Source organism: Patiria miniata, unplaced genomic scaffold (genome assembly GCF_015706575.1).
Source record: "Patiria miniata isolate m_02_andy unplaced genomic scaffold, ASM1570657v1 HiC_scaffold_16, whole genome shotgun sequence".
Classification (NCBI taxonomy): domain Eukaryota; kingdom Metazoa; phylum Echinodermata; class Asteroidea; order Valvatida; family Asterinidae; genus Patiria; species Patiria miniata.
Genome location: NW_024037054.1, coordinates 4,857,526 through 4,879,340, shown reverse-complemented (window position 1 = coordinate 4,879,340; position 21,815 = coordinate 4,857,526). Strand labels below are relative to the sequence as shown.

The 21,815-nt window shown below is 40.0% G+C and overlaps 2 protein-coding genes across 5 annotated transcripts in view; one reads left to right on the top strand and one right to left on the bottom strand.

Moving 5' to 3' along the window:
* Positions 1–1,459: 1,459 nt before the first annotated feature.
* Positions 1,460–21,815, bottom strand: part of LOC119722734 (src substrate cortactin-like) — a 23,751-nt gene continuing 3,395 nt past the window's right edge. Inside the window, exons 1-15 of one of the 4 annotated variants that reach the window (XM_038193026.1) lie at positions 17,635–17,710; positions 14,782–14,879; positions 14,560–14,633; positions 13,661–13,790; positions 12,619–12,784; positions 12,234–12,289; positions 11,561–11,615; positions 10,799–10,909; positions 9,334–9,573; positions 9,138–9,199; positions 7,940–8,026; positions 7,133–7,442; positions 4,945–5,070; positions 4,039–4,094; positions 1,460–1,688 (exon numbers count right to left, since the gene is read on the bottom strand). In XM_038193026.1, the coding sequence (XP_038048954.1) occupies positions 1,611–1,688; positions 4,039–4,094; positions 4,945–5,070; positions 7,133–7,442; positions 7,940–8,026; positions 9,138–9,199; positions 9,334–9,573; positions 10,799–10,909; positions 11,561–11,615; positions 12,234–12,289; positions 12,619–12,784; positions 13,661–13,790; positions 14,560–14,633; positions 14,782–14,859 (1,629 nt within the window). In that variant the 5' untranslated portion in view covers positions 14,860–14,879; positions 17,635–17,710 and the 3' untranslated portion in view covers positions 1,460–1,610. Of the gene's footprint in view, positions 1,689–4,038; positions 4,095–4,944; positions 5,071–7,132; positions 7,443–7,939; positions 8,027–9,137; positions 9,200–9,333; positions 9,574–10,798; positions 10,910–11,560; positions 11,616–12,233; positions 12,290–12,618; positions 12,785–13,660; positions 13,791–14,559; positions 14,634–14,781; positions 14,880–17,358; positions 17,502–17,634; positions 17,711–21,815 lie in introns of those variants that run through there. The other 3 variants (XM_038193029.1, XM_038193027.1, XM_038193028.1) reach the window with 3 other exon arrangements.
* LOC119722736 (beta-parvin-like) overlaps positions 17,712–21,815 on the top strand; it is a 26,908-nt gene continuing 22,804 nt past the window's right edge. Inside the window, exon 1 of the mRNA XM_038193030.1 lies at positions 17,712–17,859. Within this exon, the coding sequence (XP_038048958.1) occupies positions 17,745–17,859 (115 nt within the window). The 5' untranslated portion in view covers positions 17,712–17,744. The remainder of the gene's footprint in view (positions 17,860–21,815) is intronic.

The following is a 21,815-nucleotide window of genomic DNA, read 5'->3' as shown; positions in this document are numbered from 1 at the left end:
AAGCTATTACATTTAGTACCCATCTAATCTTCCCAAAAAAATGCCTACTTTTTCCTCAATTAGTCTGGGAGTTGTACCAATCTCTAGTTTTTAGTTTAAAAAACGGTTGGGGTCAGGGTGCAAGTATTCTGTGCAGCTTGCCCAACTGCCATGGTGCAAAATGGTTGTCCTGTTCTGTTATCTACTACGTTTAAAAAAAAAATGTTCTACTTTTGATCCTAAATAACTTTCTTGTTTATACAATGGAGTAAAATCAAAATTTCAGATCATGTAAACAAGGCATGACAAATTGTATGGAGCGAGTTTCATTAAGAATTAAGAAATAAACAAAATATGCTTGATGATAAGCTAAAGTGATGCGTTAAAAAAGCTCAAAATGGCTACCGTACGTGTTGCCATCAACTTTTCTAGCGACCCCAAAACTTGTGTACAAGCAGAATGTTACTTTCGCAAAACTTTCTAACGAGTTTGCTACAAAAGATAGAAAATGTGCCCACATTGAAAGAATACAAAAAATATTAAACAATCGGGCACTTCTGAGTTCGTTTGTAATGCATTACGCTTGTTGGTTCCATTCCAAAATACACTTGATTTTTGCAAACACTTTTTGCCTAAGGTTTTGAAAGACGGTCACTGATACAACGTTCGATGACACTTCCTATTTTAATTTTTTTTAGTCGAGAAATATCCACAAGTGAGCACAAAAGCTAAAGGCATTACAAATTCTTTCAGTTTCAATTTATAAAACATGATCATGCAATTGCCTGCAGTACAAAAAGATACAAAGTGGAAGAAAAATGCCATTTTGAATAAACAATTTAATACGGGATAAATACCGTTTCGTCACCTACTGGAATACCGCCCTCTCCTGGTTGACCCAAGTCAGTGTGGATGGCTGTTCTACAGTATGTCCCCCAAAACGTGTCCGTCTAAATATTTTGAAATATTTAATTGTGCAGATACTCCTTATCCTTGGCTTAAACCCCTATGAGTGTTATTAAATTCCCTCACGCATAACTGCACAATGGTCAACTGATCACAACAACATTTTTGGACACTGTGACCAAGTTCCTTGCCTTAATCAATTTCAGTGCTGTGTTATGTAAACTGTGTAAAATCCTGCATGTTGTGTATAAATTGTCAACATTTACTTCGTGGTTTAATGTTATTTCAAAAATATTTAGACGAACACTTTTTCAGGGACATACTGAATACATGTAGTAAAGCTCAATTGAAAAACTGAACAAATGTAGCTTAGAAAAAGCTATCATGCTGTGTATAATGCAACTTGCTCATTTTTGTAAACAATGGATATATTGCAGTTTAGAAATAAACTCTTCCATTACAATGTGAAGAATTTACAAAAATTTGATTTTGCTTGGTGGGAAGCATTGAAAGATGAACACTGTTAGAAGTTCTAGTTCCTCAGATAACAGCCACTGTTTTGGGGGGTCGTTTTTTTGCCAAGTAGTGATGGCTTTTTTGTCTTCTTGGTTAGTTTCCCTCAGGATTTATAAGATGACTCGATACAGACGATATAAACTTGACCTTACTGATGAGCGGATGTCTTACTGGAGTGGAATCGAAGGTAGTCGGTTTTCATGTCGTCTCTATTGGAGCTCCACATAGTTAGCTGGGAACAGTCCTCTACTGCCATGACACGTTCCCATCCACCAACCGCTATCGATCTGTCAAGGTCAAAGGTTAAAGTAAAATGCCGTGTCTAAATTACTTAACCATGGCTTGAATTTACATACTATGGCTTTTATTTTGATTTTTTTACTTTTCCAAACTGCACCTTTAAACTATCGTAGAAAGTGCTTTGTCTACAGTAATCTATAATATTCATGCATTGTATATTTTCGTTAAAGGGAATATACAACATTTGCAAACATCAAAACAATCGTCTTAATCGTCACGAAATACCTTACTGGACAGTTAGTGAATGAAAGTCTAAAGCATCCTGGTACAATCATGGCTCCTGGTATGCTGACATTTTCAAGAAAACTATTTTTGTATCATTTCCAACGCTGGTTGCCTGACCAGCAGTATTTGAAAATAGCAAGTTTTTTCAAATACTGCTCCCAATTTATCATATTTAGTTAGTCCGCATTTTGTTTGCAATTGATTACACACCTATGAGCGGGTCAAAGTCAGCTATACTGGTTCCCTGACCTTACAATTCCCCGATGTTTATAAATTGCTCCTTTTTATCTGAAGTGGGGTCAGGGAACTAGACTACAAGAACATGATTGTTTTTCTTCGTTTTTCCAGCATCTACGAACCAACAACTTCAAAAAAATCAGTGTAGCAGTATTTGCTATAAAATACTAACCCCCAGATCCATCCATTTCTGAAAATTACAGCAAAAGCAAAAGCTGTATACTCCCTTTAAGTCATATTAAGGCCTTAAAACTATTTTGGATCTTTCTGTTTTAGCCTCTGAAGAAGAACTTGCTAAGTTCGCAACGTCAGGCCACATTAATTTTTAGATTTATATATTTCAGGTCCATCCAGTCAGTAAGCAGTGTGCAGCAGTCTTACTTTTTTTCATATTTTGGATCTTAGTACCAACTTAACCTACTTTAAACTACAGTAGATAGTATTTGAGCTGTAGTCAAACCACAGATGGAGCTGTCATTGTAGCCTTTATTGTTTACTCTCACAGTGCTAGGGATAAGAGTTCCTTGCCCCCATACCTCTGCACTTAGTGTTTATGCAAATATCTCTAAGTATGAAAGACACACTGCATTAGTATTCTCAATCTTGAAATGCCTTATGCATTTTTTGACCCAGCCCTATAAAACCCCTCTGAAAGCCCCAGTGGGGCGTGGACTTGCGACTGTGGCATGGTGGTGTGCATTTTAGTTCCATATTTTCCAAGTTCTTTTACATGTATGGCTGAAGGTGGAAGCCTAGTTTAGTTTGGCCTTGTTTATATGTGCAAGACACTGTGTTCTTTACTTTGCATCATCATCACCACCGTTACTTCACACTAAAGGGTTCAGTGGTCTGCATAGTCTTGTGAGTACATTTCCAATTTTCTTTACCCTTGCACCCATAGTAGTTTTTACCATGCCTACTGGTAGACTACGGTGTCTCATCATAGTGGTCCCCAATTCACATTATTTGCTCTGTCAGCAACTAGCCATTTTAGAATATTATACTATTCATATTCATTCGCATGCCCGCCCGCCCGCCCGCCCGCCCCTGGTTAATTACTTTGTAAGCGAAGAAGCCTTAATTAAATTTCAAGTATTTGTATTTGCTGTTATGTTCAAGCAAACTCGTATCCTCGGTCCTGATTGGTCGATCCATAGCAAAAATAAAGTGTGATATTATACCGTCTCGCATGGTCCATTTCGCACTCCGCGTCTGGCGCCATTCCAAGATGCGAGCGACATTCCAGCTGCATGCGCCTAACCGCTAAAAGTGTGCTTGTTCCAACACACATGTGCACTTTACTGGGCGTCAATTTTACTTGAAGATAAATTCATTATCATGCTCGTGAAACAATGAAAATGTAGTGCGTCTGTGTCCCACACAGAAGCACTACATTATTCCGTGTTCCACTCGCGCTCGCGGATAATCTATAATATGTGATGCGATCAGGCTAAATGAGTTGTTTGTCGGGAATTTTTATTTGGAGATACAGGCCAAAATAGGGCCACTTCATCACATCACTTCATCACATCTCTTGGTGTCTTGACTTCCATAATTTTTGAACTAAAGATGGTACCAGCATGCGGTTTTCACAGTAGTAATGCTGAGATTATGCTCTGTTCAAAGCTGTAATAAACAATTTTTGACCAGGGTCGACAAACGACTCATGTAGCTTGATCGCATCACATATTCTGTTATTTTGTCACATTGGCCGTGAACAACGCACATGCATTTTAGACTTTATAGATCCCCCCCCCTTCCCCAACTGGCAGTTGGCCTCTTTGTGTTGCCGTTACAGAACCCTTTACGTTTCAGAAGCTTTGGAGGGTATTGTCTGTCAGTGTCCTGGCATGTATCTATAGTCTAGCCTCTTACCTGTTCTATGTCGGTGATGACATCACCGGGGTCAAAAGACACCTCATCTTCCCCAGCTGTCGGCAACAAACAAAACATCAATTATTGGGTGAGACTCGGTAGAACATAAACACAGAGCATCACATGGGTCTATCCATGACACATTTATGGATTCCCACAATAAGAAGGCACGCCTTAAAACTACCCATTGCATTCTTTCATATAAACCTTTGACCCAAAATATTTAAAAAAAACAAGTGCCAGCACACAATAAGCTTTGGCCGTCTTGCATTAAAGTCTCGCGTAACGTTGACCGCAGATTGTGCGTACAAGACCAGGCCGCCATCCCACGCGAAAATCACGCTGCGCTAGTGTGTCCCCAAAAATTGACCAAAATGAACCCGCTAAGCTTCCCATACAATATAGCGTGCCATATAGCACACTATATAGCACGTGACTATAACATTACTGCACATATTTTGCCTCCATATACAAAATTTTGATAAACAACTTTACAAATTGTTACAAACAACTTTTGTTTAAATATTGAAGTTATTTGTTTGCTTTTTTGTTGAAAATTAAAATTTCATAGTTATATTTTATGGGAAACTTAGGGGGCTCATTTTTGGTCAATTTTCCGGGAACAGACCGACCGACCGACTACAAAGTGACATGTAGAAGCTCCTGCCAGGGCTTAAAAAAAATAAAATCTTCTCATTTCTGCTTTCTTAAAATCTAAAAAACTGGAAAAATCCCCCCAAAAATCCACCCCTGCCCCATGAAACTTGAAGTGCAAAGAATAATATGCCAATGGTTTCCTAAACAGTGGATGATTTGAAGGAATCGGAAAGGTTCTCAGCAAAATAAACTTGGAAGTGAAGGCATGCTGAGTTGCTTATACCAGATATTGATAAGAAGCTGACTTACTGGCTTGGTAATCATAGGCGGCCACGGCCGTCATTCCACCTCCCCCTTCCGTGTTCTCGCGGCCTGCTCCGGGCATGTCCTCATACAACGCATCTTCCACTGGAGGGGGCTGTTCGGGTTCCACTGCTGGAAAAAACAGAATGGGGACTTGAGATAGATCACAAGATACTCATAAATACGCCACTAATACATCACATGTACTGCTGGGCGAGTTCCCTCGAGTACTCATGAGTAGTTAATGCTACTTGTTGATCTTCAATTGAGTTCCTGTCTATTGGAGTACTCCTCATGGCATGAGCAGAAGCAATTTGATTTTAGAAGTATTGACTTTATTCAGTGCAGACTGTGTTCTGAATGCAAATGCAAATTTGCTTGTTATTTTGGACAAATTCACATCATAATAACATCATAATATCATTTTTCTGCTTTTGTGGGAATTCAGTTAACTTCTCACGAGTACACTCACCCAGGCCTAATCACAGGTAAATCACAAATCAACTCGCGATTCCAGTCAAGAGTAACATGGCGAATATTAATAAAAGAATGCCTCTGTCACAGTTCATTTGAATGAAATGAATAGCCTGTGAAAGGACGTGGATCTCAGTGACTTGTGCCTGATGAGTGACTGACTTGCGATTGACTTGTGATTGGCCTGCAATTGACCTGCGAATGACTTGGGATTGACTAAAGAGTACATCAACTACCGGTACAACACTGATCAGGACGCCAAAACTCTTACCAATTCATACCACATAGTGCCACACATGGTAGGACCCTTGCACCCATGGGCGTTGCCAGGATTTTTTCTAGAGGGGGGCAAAGCACGTCACTTTTTCGAGGGTGGGCGGGGGACATTTGCCCACCCCACCCATTAAATTAACAGCATTATGACTTCGCACCTCTTTTTCTCTTTCGTTTTTTCTACTCCTTTTTCTTGTTGTTGCTTTTCCAGGGGGGGGGGGGACCTGCGCCCCCCCCCCCCCCCACCACGCCCATGCTTACACCACATTATGCCACAGTTGTAGTTAGGTCATGTGATGGTAATATAGTAGATATATGTTTTGCACATGGGCAAAAACACATGCTCCCCGCCAATGCCACAGTGTATTTTCCTGCCGCCCGCATCATATGCACGGTGCATGCATGCCAGACTTTTATGCACGCATGTCGGCTTAATGGTTTGGTCTATTGTTAACCATGCATCAGACACGTTATGCCGTGCAAAAAACTAAATTAAATAAAATAACACATGCACATGGCAAGTGTGATCGAAGACCAGTTAGACAATATCCTTAACAAATGTCTGAAAAGAGCACCACGGATGATCCTTAAAAGCACCCCTCACCCCTTCAGCAGATATGTTTGCTAGACTACACTGGGTCCCATTTTCTGAAAGAGTGAAGTCTAAAAAGTGAAGTCCATTCTTGTTTTCAAAAGTCTAAACAAAATCACTCCTTTTCTTCATGAGAAATCTTACACAGATTCGTGAATCAAGACGATCAACAAACAAGGCATTGAAAGTCCCTTTCGCAAAAAAGGAATGCTATGCCACAAGTTTCGCGGCGAGTGGTGCGAATATATGGAATAATTTGCATGAACAACTGAGAACTATATGATTCCTTAGGTAAATCAGAATTATTCCAAGCCATCAGTTAGTGATATTTCTGCCGATAACACACTGGTTCAAAATGTGCCAATCTAGGAGTTATATGCTTGGTTGCCATGATATAAATTTAGAGCCGGATCGGTAATTTCCCCTTTTGTTTTTTTTTCCCAAAGGGTTTTTGCAGGGTTTTCGCCCATCCTATGATCAGTAATTCATGCCTTATACTAATGAACTTCTGTTGTGTATAGAGCTTTATTTCTGTAATATTTCTGAAATACTTGTATTTGTAAATATTTATGTTCGTTGTATGTTTCACCAATGCACTTTTTCTTATGACATTAACTTTGCTTAACATTATTTAATAATTTGAAATGTATGCAGGGCCCCAATGGAAACCAGTTTTTAAACTGTTTGAACATACCCCAGATAAAGAAATGGAATAAACATAATAAACCGTTATTCACTTTTTGATAAAGGTCTCTCCAACAATGGTTAACCGTAGGTCTTGTTTGCGCCGATTGGGCCAAATCGCAGGTTAATTCTTCGGCCGGGACCTAAGTTAAAAACAAAAAAGCATGCTACCTGCGCGAGGGATTTCTTCATACGTATCAGCAGGCTGGGGCTCATGCTCGGTTTCAAATGCTTCCTGATACATGTCGTCAGCGGCCGGCGCGGGCTCGCTACTGCTACCACCTTCGTTAATGTAGTCCGGGTCGGCGTACATCTCCGATCCCTCGGGCTCAGGCTCGGGCTCGGGTTGCTTGCGTGGAGCTGCCTGCCGCGGAGGGGGTAGCTCAGGGGGCTGGTCTTCTTGCTCCTCCTGTCTGGGTTCTGGCTCCTCGGGTTCGTCGGGCATATTCCTGTGATGCTCTTTGAGAATGCGCTGTCGTTCCTACCAAACAACAACACCACCGTATGGTCTATTCAAGCTTTAAAAATGTTAAAGGTTCATTATCTCTAGTTTTCTTAACTGCATTTAAAGGTAAGACATCTGCACTAGAAAGCAGGAGGTCGTGGGTTCGAGTCCCACCCGAGTGATTTTTTCCAACTTTCACTCGGGAGGTTACACACTGAGTATAGTGTTTATACGTCGGTGAAGGGTAAAACCTAATTTGATTTACATCACCCCGACGCAAAATATTCCATCTTATGAATGGCCTATGTAATGTAATGGTTTTAATGCAATCCTTGAAAATTCACTTTTGTGTCCCATTTTAGCTGATTTTCAATCAATATTTTGCCATTTTTAAGAGATTTTGGTGGCTCTTTATTTTGAATGCCCTTGACCAAGGCTACAACATGCCAAGATAACGAGACAAAACATACTTGCTAAAACTATTCCACATTTTTTTTCAAAACAAAGTTCGGAATCAGTTCCAATTGCTGTACCTCTTCGACTCTCTTCGACTCTTCCTTCTCTCGCTGTTCTCGCTCTTGTCTCCGTTGCCTCTCCGCTTCTGCTTTCTTCCGTTGCTCCTGAAAAGAGAAATCAAGCCACACCACAAATGAGGTCATTTATGGCATAACAAGGAATCAAGCTCTACCCTCCGCCATCCATGCATGATAACGTCGTGTCCTTGGTGCACTGACGCAACGATAATTACGACGGCTTCGATGTGTTCTGTGTAAATCGGAGGATAGCCCATTTCTCAGTTCACACTTTAGCAGCCACCGCATGGGAGAAGAGTTTGTCCTCGATGTCTTACACCCAGTATACTGCCAGGCTTATCCTGTCTTGATGAAAACTGCACCAACACCCCTGCTCAGGGGTCACACGAGCAGGGTATACACATGCATCCTTCCTGCCAGAAACACCGGGGCGAGCCCCTTCTCTTAGCGATAAGCGTTACTGGGTTCTTTTATGTGCGTTAGGCCTTATACAACACACGGGACCTACGGCTTTGCGTCCCATCCGAAGGACAAAGCAAGAATGGTTAAGTGCCTTGCTTAAGGGCACAAGTGTCCGCGCCCGGGCTCGAACCCACGTCACTGTTGCCTCTGAAACACCAGAACATGAGTCCGGTGCTCTTAACCGCTAGGCCATGACACTCCACTAACAACATGGAGTATGAGTTATCAACACGAAAGATCTTCTCTGTTGCTTAACCCTAACCCCCCAGGGTGCGTATGTTTGTCACGACCCTGCCAAACATAGCAACATGCAACACTTTACTAAGTGACAAGCCTGCCAAATGTAGCAAGATCCATCAGGGGAAAAGTCTCAAGGCCACACTGCCTCAGAGTCCGTGGTCACCGCACGCAGCAGGATACAACTGTGGCATTGTTCAATGGGGCATTAGCTCTCTATTGTTTCAGAGCTGGCCATTCGTGCACTGGTGTTGGTAGCTGAACGCATCAAAGTGCACTTCTTTTCCACATGATGCGCTGTGTTGCGTCTGGTAGGGTTAGGGTCAAGACAGACGGAAGCTATTGTTACCGACTACCTCACAGCCGACTAAATTTGCAAATCTGACAAGGAGGGTTTTCTAACTTCATCTCCAGCTTCGGCTATTGAGATTGAAGACACAGCGGAAAACACAGCATTTTCTTATATCTTTCTTTATTTTTTTTCTTTAATTTGACTCACCTCCTCCTCTGCTTTGGCCATATTTTCAAACTTCGCTCTCAAGTTGCCCGAGCCACCAGAACCTGTTAAGGAAAGAAATATTGAAAGCTTACTCCACATCGTTTACTACCTAGCGCAAAACCACTTGCCATGATTAAAGCTACACAAAAATACTGTATTCTCGCAAAAACTGTGCTGGATTATTCCGCCAACTAGCCTTTACTAGGAGCCACTCTCGTGCGCTGATACGAAGACGAAACTCCCTGCATGTCGTCGAATGAGCCCGCTGACTTGTCCTGATGATCCGCATCCACGCCAAACTTGCCCCCGAAGCCCTTCGACATGTCTTTCTGGGATGGGTGCAGCTCAACTTTGCTAGACTCGTCAAAACCCAGGGCCGCTTTGTCTTGCCTGTCGGCCTGAACGCCATACTTTCCACCAAAGCCAGCCGAGTAATCTGTACGACATTTCAAAAAATAAGAGATCAGCAAAATGCATTGCAACTCTTTTGAGTAAAGCGAGCAAATATTTCTGGTTGAAATACCACCTCCTCATCAATGCCGAAGTGTATAGTTTCGTTGTGTCTTATTGTCCCTTTCTTTACATTGTTTATTGACTTGGCTCTCCCCAGAACCCAATTGTTTGCTCAGTCATGCAAAATTCACAAGAGCATGAAAAATGGACCACAAATAGAAAACTCACTTTTTTTCAACCTAGTTTTTCAATATCAAGAAGTGACTGAAAACAAAAGTGTTGTGCATGAAGTTTGTTCCCTGAACTTTAATCTTTCATGCGAGGTAAAAATCAGTGTTGTTGTACTCGTACTCGTACTCAGTACTCGTAATCATACTCAAATGTCAAGGTACTCGTACTCGAAATGACGGTACTCGTACTCGGGCAGCAAAGTACTCATACTCGACATGTCGAAATTGTACTCCAACATCAAAGTACTGGTACTCGAAAAGCAGTACTCGAAAAAAAATGGTATAGCTTGATTTAATACCACGGCCTTATTTTATTATCGATACTTTCAGTTGAAAATAGTTGATTGGCTTGCAGAGAAATCAAAGTTTCCTGATTTTTCTCTGTGCACGTCCGGGCAAACACATTTAACAGCTAGCCGTGAGTGGGTCTGTATATCGGTCTGACTGGGCCTGGGCCAATTACACACAATGAACCATTTGCCGTATGGCCGTATTTGGAAATGGCAGTACTGGTACTGGTACTCGTACTCAGAATACAAGTACTCGTACTCGTATTCGCACTCAGAAGTCCAATTTTTCTTTGTCTTGTTTGTCAGTCTGAAGTACTCATACTCGGAGACCTGAACTTGTACTTGGAATTACTAGTACTCATACTCGTACTCGGTAACCTAAGTACTCGGCAGTACTCGGTACTCGGGAAAAAAAGTACCCAACTACAACACTGGTAAAAATTAAGGCAAAATATGCAAGAATAAAAAAGTAGTATGTGTATGCCTGTTTTTTTTTAATCCAATCCCATTTATGAAACTGCAAGTCATTCCACCACATGACCAAATGGCACTCCATACCTCCACTTTTTTTGTGGATACTTCACAAAATGCCATCTCTCCTGGTTTTTTGCACCAAGTCCATAATAGCTATTGGATCCTACACTAACTCTATTTCACAGAAAATAGAAAAGACGATATCAATTCTCACCTTTTTGTGAAGCATGTTTTTCCGTCTTTCCCTCATACTCGTACCCTACAGCGGCCTGGTCTACTCTGTCTTTCTGCACACCATACTTCCCGCCAAATCCTTTGGAATAATCTTTTGTTGAAAAAAAAAAAATCAACTAAAGACCTCTTAAAGTAAGGTTGCAAATGTCTTTGCTGTGTTCCACTTGTGGAAACGTTACCAATTTTGTCAATGCTGAAATAATTTTCAAAATTTTTCCTTGTTCCATTATCAAAATATTCATTTACCCTCCTTTGCAAACATACATTCTGTGCCAAGTTGTCCTTTCAGTCAAAATCAATCAAGTGACTGTTTTCAACCGTTAAGAGCTCCCAGCCTACATAAAGCAGGATTGACTGGCTGTGACTGTTTATGTAACTTGATACAGCTATGCTTTGACTGTAGGTGAATGATAAGCCAGCTGTGCCTACCACTTGCCTGTTTTTGTCTGTTGACTGAATTTGACTAGTCACAGTGTTTGCTTAAAATATAATCTGACTGTTGGTGACTAGCCTGTGTAAAAGGCATGGCAGGGGAAGAGGATTGATTTTTTTTTACTGTCTGTGACTGTTCAGACAGCAGGAGGGTTAATATGATAAAATATTTACTAGTCATCAGATCCGGTCTATTTCCAAAAGTGCTTATAATACCTCAATGGAGTTGGGGTACAAGACCAAGATGGCTGCAGTCAGTCAGTCAATAATCTTACTTTTATTAATATTGAATAAATGCCTGATTATTTACCTTTCTGGGATTCGTGCTTGGACAAGCCCTGTTGGTACTCCCATCCAACCGCCGACTGCAAAGTAACACGTTTGTAATTAACGTTACATTGTTAAGGAGAACAAGTTTTGAAATGCATGACTGATTGCTTCAATCAGTCTTGGAAATTTCACGTAAAATGTGACCTGTTCTGTCAAAAGCAGATGCTTCTGGGCAGAGGTTGAAATTAAGATAGGGCCAAAAAAACGCTGTCGGGGTGATTTTTTTTTATTTTCTAATTTTTGCATATTTGTAATCCTGAACATGTCTAAAATATAATATAAAAGTTTGAAACCCTAATTTGAACTCTTAATATAGTATTTTTGATGATTTGTTAAGGCATATCAGTTAAAGAAATGTCTGTTTTGTGACATTCGTGGCCATTTTCTCCGTTTTCTACTTTTGGACACAATGAACTTAAAAATAGCATAACTTTGCCCAGGAATGACCGGTTTCAAAAAATAAACCACCTATTCAAAGGAAAATTTACATATTTTAACAATATGCAAATATCTCATTTTTGACCTTATGCCCAGAAAAGTCTGATTTTGACAGAACAGGTCACAAATGTTCATGGACATTTTTGCTTGATCACAATTAAGAGTACTTTGCAATAAGGGGGATCTTTTAAAATAATCTTTTCATAAAATTTTACTTTGTCTTGTTTGTCGGTCTGAACTCCATACTTTCCACCAAAGCCAGCAGAATAATCTGTGGATACCAATAAGGAAAAAAAAAAATGATACGTTGAAAAGCAAGTACAATTAAGGTGATTTACGAAACAGTGGTTTTGTCTGCAGCGTTGGTTTCAGGCTCAAGCTTCATGAATTTAGGACCCTGCCTGGGGAGATGAAGCCAAAGCCCAGCAAAAAAAAAAGTTTGGAAAATGCCCTTTGAGAATCTTGTGAGCCTCCGACTGCATAAACAGAGCAGTGCGAAAATAAAAATCAACCAATCAAGCTTAGGTGAAAATGAAAACTTTTTTTTCATTAATTAACGAAACTCAAGTACTGCCTGGTTTTTAACCAGCTCCTCCATACCTTTCTGTGAGGCGTGCTTTTCGGTTTTCCCGGCGTAATCAAATCCCACGGCCGACTTGTCCACGCGCTCTTTCTGCACGCCGTACTTGCCGCCGAACCCTTTGGCGTAATCACTCTGCGATGCGTGTGAGCTCAGCTTCTCCATGTGTTCGTGACTCAAGGCCGACTGAAAAAGTTGAACACAGAAATGTACGTTCAGTGTTGTTACCATTGTAACACCCCAACTACAGCACTGTCCCAACTACAGTTGGGATGATCCCAACTATACTTGGGACTGCCCCAATTACAGTTCGTCGGGTGCTTAGAAGAAGGTCGTAAGAGCAAAAAATGGGTCAAAAGGTCAAATTCAGGTAATCTTTCATTTGATATACATATTGTCTCAAGGGGCTACGTCATTCGGACGTAATTAACAAGGAGGTTTTTCATTATTTGTGCCCGGCAAAAGGTTGTTAGTGTGTAATTCTAATGTAACAAAAAATGTTCCAAGCGTGCTAACGTCCCACTCAAGTGGGTACGCAAAGCCAATTTTGTTCCCGGCAAAAGGTCGTAAGGATTTAACGTGCCGCTTAAGCGTATGTTTAAGGCTTGGGAAGTTCCTGGTAAAAGGTCGTTAGCATAAAAATTGAAATAACTTCACAGTTAAGTAATATTTTGACATACAAATGCACAATATTATTTTAATTATTTACAAATTTCATCAGTCAAAATTTCAACCTGATGTGATTTTTAATCTAGAAATGCCAGCACAAAACCTTTCAACTTGATTATCTCCAAAAGTACTTTTTGCGTGCCTGGGCTGCTTACGACCTTTTCCTTGTCACACGACGAGTTGGGACTGTCCTCAACTACAGTTGGGACTGCCCCAACAACAGTTGAGACTGGCCCAACTTTACTTGGGACTGACCATAGTTGGGACTGCCCAAACTAGAGTCCTTCAGGTTTCCAAACTGCAACACCTTTTCAATTTCGAGGAAACTTTTATATTTCATTAGCAAAAAGAATGGAAATGAAACAGTGAAGGCAACCACACATAGAAGATCACCTTATCCATTCGGTCCTGTTCAACTCCAAACTTTCCTCCGTATCCATAGGACGCCTTGGGTCCTTTCGCCATTTCGTCTTGCTTCACTTTGGAATGGTCATCCTTCACTCCTTCCCTCAGCTGTCCGATACTACAACAGCAAACATCCAATATTTCATCATGTTATCAAATAAGCCATCAAGGGCAAGTGTTAATTAATCAGTGGGTGTGGTTCTTCTTCTTCTTCCAAGTTCTGCGCCAGCTTCATATTGTTGAAGACTAAGGCACATTGTTGGGTGCGCAACTGGTGGATGGAGTGCATAGCCTACTATTTTGACATTGGAGACCCATTAGTTAGTATCTGCTTAAACACTGAAGGGTTGCAAGCCTCTACAATAGATTTGGGAAGCTTGTTCCATTGACTTACAGTGCGGGGGAAGAAAGACATCTGGTAATATTCCTTGGAGCAAGATGGGATTTTGTAGGCTTGTGAGTTTTCTGTTCGGGTAGGAGCATCTAAATGCTTGGACTCAATTGGAATATCTCGGGAGAGAAAACAATATTCTAGGATCTTGATTCCAATTTTAAAGTTGTTGAGTAATATTTTGAATTGTGCCCAAAATCAGCATCTGGAACACGTTCTCGTTCAGCCGACTGCAGCTACGCGATGTCATGCATAGCAACCTTGCGGGCGCGTGCATCTTCCATGGAACTTTTGCTTGAAACCTTCCCAAATCTTCCCAAATTCTCTACTTTTGCAGGAAAACAAACAATGGCACATTCTTTTTACCTTAATTTCGAAGGTCAATGAAGTTAAAGTGTCTCAGATCCACCTTCCTCAACCTCACAGAGGATTTGAGGATCAGGGAGGGTTAGGGTTCATGTTAGTGCAATGCCTGCACCAAGTTTCGTTCACTCACCTAACAGAGCCCTGGTGGCCAGACCCTTCCACCGTCTTAGAGCCCCATCGCTGTTCCTTCTCACTCACATCGTTCTGTTTGCCAATACAAGTAAAAATTATTTAACATAGATCATTTTTATCTATTTAGCATTACAACTATGTTAAACAATTGTGCGTTGGTGGCTACAGTTTGAACATTTTACCAATGGTGCACATTTGAAACTTTAAGAAGGATGCTCACCACAAAGTCAGGATCAGTCTCCCAGTCATCGTCATCGGCTTGAACCTCCACCTTTGCCCCGACCTGAGAACGCCACATGGTTAATCAGATGAATGTTTCTACAAAACAAAAATAAGAGAAAAAGGTCCCCGTGTGACTAGTCTTGTGTGCCAAAATATGGACTCCTTGCACAATTTTTCAGCCAACTTCTGATACAGCCAAATGCCACAAAAACTGATTCACAAAAATCATTTCAACAGAATTTGTACGATATTTCTTGCCGAAACCTCAAATGTTTGGATACTCCGAGGTGTGCACTGGAGCATAAATTGTCAAACAATAGGCCGTGCACAACGGCTAATTCAAGATCAACGCTAGGTCCGCCTCCACAGACTTCACTAACTTTGTGTGTGCGTACAAATTAAAGGCACAAAGAATTAGCGTGTTTAGATGTCACCCGGAGGCGAGTCGAGGCAATCTTGATGTTTTAACCCATCAGCCGTGCCTGTGCCTGTTATCGCAAACTGGTAAGCAAAAATCAACTGAAAGCTACACATAGTTGCAGTCAATATCCTCATGGAGGCATTTTGCCTTGGTGCACGGATCCTACACACAAGGATAACAACTCGGCCAAACTCCTGGTTAGACGCGTGATAACAGCCTGTACTGGTGGCAAATACCATGAATACTTTTCAACAAAGACCACTGCACGCGGTGGCTTTCAGATTTGCAAGGCTCTTCACTTGATCTGGCCTCGAAGTCTGTCAAGCCAGTGAATTATATTTTTGAATATTCATGAGTCTACATTTTTGGTCTTTATTGTTGAATTCTGATAAGTGATAACTACATGTACATAACCATGGTAATGCCGAGCACAATACCTTTAGCTTTAAGATGAACAATGAAATATCGCTTTTGTTTCATCGGTTCGGCATCCTATCTCTCTAAAACTTTTTAATAAAAGCCTAATTAAAAACGAAATTTGGGTAAACGGTGTTCTCTTCGAAATTTGACGTTTATTTCCCAGGTAAATACTTCATCTATGACGACAAAAACTGCACAATACCATCTGTTATATCCTGAAGTATTTATTTTTTAAATAATTTGGAACAATTATATCTTAAATAAGAAGTAGTTTTACTTACAGTTTTATGAATATTTCCGTTTTAGATGTCGTGCAAAAACCCAACACAATGGCACATCTGGAAAATTCGCGATTACGCGCCAACGGGTATTAATGCCCGTTATCACGCGTCTAACCAATTAAGGCAAGTCCACTGAGTGCATTTTGTACTAGAGCTCAGAACAGTCGTTTATCCTGGTGTCTAGGATCCGTGCTTGGTGCATGTATTTGGTTTTATTACCACCGTGTACATGTATCAAGTTGTAATTGTTTACATTTCAGTGTAATCATGTTTCACTTGTTCAGGAAGTCTTTTCCTTCAACTGCTGCTGGCACAGGCTTTATTTCCTTCCTACATTTGCTCTAAACAATTCTTGGCTCTAGAACTGATTCTGTTTCTGGGAATAGTATGGCTCATTTCTAAGACTCTCACTTGATTTCCAAGCACTTGATCTCAAAAGACACAGTCCGCGATATATTCATGGGTTCTTTTACCACAGCACTGGGGACGTGTACCATGATGCGAGTGCTTTCCGTCACTTAACACGAATTGGGAACGAACATGCGCACAACGAAATCAGCCTCCAAAAATGAATGGGATATTTCACTTTCCATTCAAATCGTAAGTTAACTTAGTACCACAATCTTAATTTTTAATCTCTACTGATATTTTAGGCGACTTGTCTGGCAGTTTTACGGCAGTTTTGGGAGGTTAAATGATTTTGTTGGGCAGTGGGCACTCAAGAAAAAGCCAAGAGGCACTGTTATTGCCTGGACCTAGTCCGAGTAATTTGGACCCTACTTATCGCCTTAGTATCGCCATGCCATGTCCCAATGTTAAAAAAGGCCGCCAGACCATGTTCCAATGTTAAAAAGGCGGTAAGTACCGGTAGGGTCAAAGTTTATACCCGGACTAGCTTCAGTCCTCAGTCTTCAGTGGTTGACTTCCAATAGCAGCTCTCTGAGCTAAATTGAAAGGGTGACTGTGACCTCACAGTCGGTGCGGTGTAAACAAATATGGTGCTGACCGTGCTGTACATGAGTAAATATCCCGGTTCCTTGGACCCTACTTTTTTCAGTTTCACCAAATTGTTAGCAAAGGCAATCATGGCAATTTAATAATACAATTCAAAAATAAAATAATATAATAAGTACATGTATTAAGTATAGCCTAAATCCATTTCATGTCAGCTGCAGATCAATGCCAATACAATTACAAATATGGAAACACCTGTAACTCGTTTTAATTTGTTAATAAATGATTTGTAATTAGAATATGTCGGAGGGGCCTGGGGAATTAACTTAAAAAAGGAACTGTTTTCAAAATTTCCAAAGTCACCCAAAACCACTTGTCATGCTTGTCATCATGATTGTTTACACAAAAATTTACGGCAGATTTTCTTTTTGAACAATCTGGGCATTCAAAACCTTAACAAAAGCAAGATTTGCCATAGAAATCGGGCTAATTAAATTACCTAGATTAGCTGTAACTTGTCTGTAACTTGTGCAAAGAAAGCGGTAGGTGTGATCGCTGATCGGCAAACACTTCCTGCTTTTTCTAATAATAACGTGTAGTTGGCGTCAATCCAAAAAGGCTTCCAACTTTGCCGTCTTCTTTTCAAGAAACGAAAGTTTATACTGTATTATTACCTCCGTATTCTTCTTATATCAGTTTCTGCGATCACTAGATGGCCACAGAGATCAAATAAATTAATTGGATGACCCATTTAACGATGAGAAATGATACAAACCTCAAACCGATGAGTGGCTAATGATGAGTAGCTCCGGTTAGTCACCGAGTTTACCAAAATAGCTCACGAGAGGGCGGTATACAAGTTTTTCTCGCTGTCAAAATCGAAAGATGGCGTCGTCCCCGACTAAAACTTCGACGCTGAAGAAGGAGAAAAAAGACGAGTCTTTCCTCGAAAAAGTCACAACACTCGGCAGGAGGAAAAAGATTAAAGATCTCAAAGAAGGTACGTGTCGGAGGAGTGGAATAAATGGGCTTCGTGTGACGTGCAACACCGGTTTAAAAAAAATGATTTGGAAAGTCATTCATTACGTTGTGACTCGCCTTATTTGGAATTCCGGACATTCCATTTGTACAATATGGTTTGATGGCTAGTAAAATGTGGGCGTTACGCCGAGATGAATGGACCATGGTATTGTGCTTAAATACAAAAGATTAAAAGTTATTTAATTCTGGAAATTATGGGGAAAAATAAAAGAAATGAAATTGAAAGCGCCAACTATCTGATTGAAAATGTGGATTATTTATATTTTTGCCATATTTTGAGTGCACTGTGATTGGCTGTTTTGATGGGAAAGTAATGTTATTCATGAAAAAAGAAAATGACGTCATGCTCTTGTTATAATGTTATTACTTAGTCAAGTAGGCCTAAAGTGACGTTACTAAGTCAGAATACATTACGGTGACGGTACGTAAAAAAACATATAATTAAAGAAACGCCTGTCATCAGGCTGCCACAAGTCTAGTTGACAGTGAGATTAGGTATGGATCGAAATGTCCCTGGTTCGAATCCACCAATGTCCATTCTTCATTTACTATTTTTCTTCTTCAAATTTATAGTTGTGATAGTTTTAATTTAACCTAAGGGAAAAGAAGAGTCCGAGAACCTAAATCTAACTTAGTGTCTTGCACTACCATGACTACTGACATGGGCGTAGGCCTACTGATGGCAAATCAGAAGGATAAACTATTTAATTCTGTGAAAGTATGGAAAAATTGAAAGAAACAAAAGAGACATCTGATTGAAAATTAATTCAATGACTTTGATTTTTGGGACAAAGGCCTGCATTACAAAAAATCTAGTAAGAAAAGTGTAAGGAAAGAATTCCATATACGAAGTTCACTAAATTTCCTCTGTATTGACTAACAAGCCCCCAGATAGCGATTTCATGTCATTAAAGTCAATTTGAGCAGTGAGAAAATACAAGCATTTTCTTAGAAAACACTTATAATTTTTCAGTCCAATCTCATAGGGTTTGTACACAGGGTGTTGAGTGAACTTCATATATGGAAATCTTTCCCTTTTATGGTTTGGGACTTAGCTAAATAGTTGGCGGCGATATCAGCGGCAGGAAAAAATATGATAAAACTGATCAGAGACATCCAGCATTCATGGACTAGACCTACAAGGTACATGTACAAATGTACTATGGTTAATCATCTTTCAACTGACCGAACCGACCGGTCAGATTTCGAAGTGGTCAGGAGATTTCGAAAAAGCAAGAATACAGTGTGTATTTGAAAAACCTTTAATTTTCAAACAATTTCCTACCAATTTGGTTTTCCTTTTGCTATCACAAAACACAAACCCCAAAACTGGCAGTCTGCAGATTATATTTCTAAGTTAATGTGCACTTATAGTGTACAAGAACTCAGAAGTCATTTACCTAATTAGCCTTTACAAAATCCTAAACATCCGTATTACCAAGCTTCTAACATCCATTACGTGGTCCCATTTCCAGTGAACTTTGTTGATCCACAGTTCCACTGAACTGTGTCACACCATACACGTGTGTTAAAGGGAATGTACAACATTTGCTTTTGCTGCAATTTTCAGAAATAAATGGATTTGGAGGATTAGTATGTTATAGCAAATATTGTTACACTGACTTGTTTCACGTTTAGGGTTCGTAGATGCTGGAAAAACCAAGAAACCAATCATATTCTTGTAGTCTGGTTTCCTGACCCCACTTACGATGAAACGGAGCAATTTATAGACTTTGGGGAATTGTAAGATATGAGAATCAGTCTAGCAGGCTTGTACCTCTTCACAGGTATGTAATCAATTGCAAAGAAAATGCAGACGAACTAAATATGAAAAATTATTCCCTAATAATCCAGTAAGGTATTTAGTGAAAATTTGATCATTTCATTTTTTGATGTTTGCAAATGTTGTATCTTCCCTTTAATACACACATGTACCGGTACATGTAGGTAGCAGATTTTACATAAATTTATGTGTGTGTCAGAAAAAGGCAAAAAATTAAAACGTCTGCAGTGTACACAAGTGTCGACACTTGTGAGCACTTTCATATGTTTTTTTAATTGATGTAGAAGATAGTTTTGGTAAATTTATACATGTACCTTCTGGAAAATGTCTAAGAATTTGCAATTGAAGTAACAAAAAAAACGTTACAGATAACACCCTATACAGCCTGTCTCAAAAAAAAATGGTACAAACGAAAACGATTTTTTTTTCTTCTCAATATTAAATCTCAACATAAGTACGTCGTTTTGAGCATCACATTAAAGAAAAAAGATCAGGCATTCCAATACTTTTTGTTTCATCTCATTTGCTTTTGTCAATCCAGAGATAACTCCAGTTTACTGCGGAACACAAAAATCGAGTTTGTGCCACTTTCTGAGTGTGAGCTTCAAGACAGCATGGCACAGTACTCGAAACAACTCTGCCCATGCATAAAAGTGGCACAAAATCGATTTTGGTGTATCGCACTAAATTGATTATATCTCTGAATTGACAAAAGCAAATAAGATCAAACAAACACTATTGGAAAGCCCAGTCTTTGTTCTTTAATATTATGCCAAGTAAGAATGACTTATTTTGAAATTTCATATTTAACCAATTTTTTTTTTCTGATTGTACCATTTTTTTTAGACAGGCTGTACATGTACATGTACATCTAGAGCTGCCATGCCCCATTAGATTTCTTGTAGTCATACAGCAAATTCCTTTTCTTCCAAAATCCTATTGACTGATCGAAACCGCTTTCCCCATCATCAATTAAAGGGAACTGTTCCAGTTTCTGGTTAACCAGCAGGAAACAGGAAGGGGGGAGTCCCTTTAATTCCAAAAGGTGAATACTGGTCAGGCCAGCAAACATTCTCAGTGACTGAAACATACGTACATGTACAGTAGGAATTCACGCACGTCCACTGAAATGAAGGCCTACATTCGTACGTTGTGCCAGTAACCTGGAGGGTCAATCTGGGTTGGGTTTCAGGCCAAAGCAGGAAAATCTATTTATGGGACTCTATGTGTATTGGTGTGTTACTGACACTAAATACCTGAATGTGTTTAATCAGCAGGCCAGACTGGCCAAAATAATCCAAACGATAGGGCCAAAAAAAAAATAGTTCTGCTTCCGGTTACCCTACATGTACCTACCCTATTTAACAGCCCCTACCCTAATTTTTTGTTGTTGAAAAAATGAGCAAAACACTTCGAAAATCATTAATTACTACCTTTTACCCTTGACTACACGCAGATACCTACATAAAATTGTACACACACAAAAGATTGCCCCTCCCCCCCCCCCCCAAAAAAAAATGTTCCCTACCTACCCTATTTTCAAATACCAGGTAATCGGGAGCAAAACTATTTTTTTAATTTTCCGTAGTATTTCTGCAAATTTGTCAAACTTTTTTGTACATACATGTATTTACACAATGTACACCTGGCACAAAAAGAAACTAAGCAGTTTTTATAATCATCCCTGTTTGGACTTTTCTCGTTGAACAAAAAATCCGAAATGTACGTTTTGTCAGGGAAACTTTCCGGTTCAATTTGATACCTCACTTGGGAACGCTGTGCAAGAAATAACGAGAGCGCAAGCGCTGAAGCTGCTGAAACCCCAAAACTAAAAGTTGCACTTAGCGAGATTTTCAATAGGCATTGCAACACACATTATTGAATGCAATAATGCAGGCCTCGCATTCAATTGTGTGTTGCAACTTGCAATGCCCATTGAAAATCTCGCTAAGTGCAACTTTGACATGTAGTTTTTGGGGTTTCAGCAGCTTCAGCGCTTGCACTCTTGTTACTGTATTTCCTACACAGTGTTCCCAAGTGAGGTATCAAATAGAACCGAAAAATTTTTTGTGGATATTTTGTTCACCGAGAAATGTCCAAACAAGGATGATTATAAAAACAGCTTAGTTTCT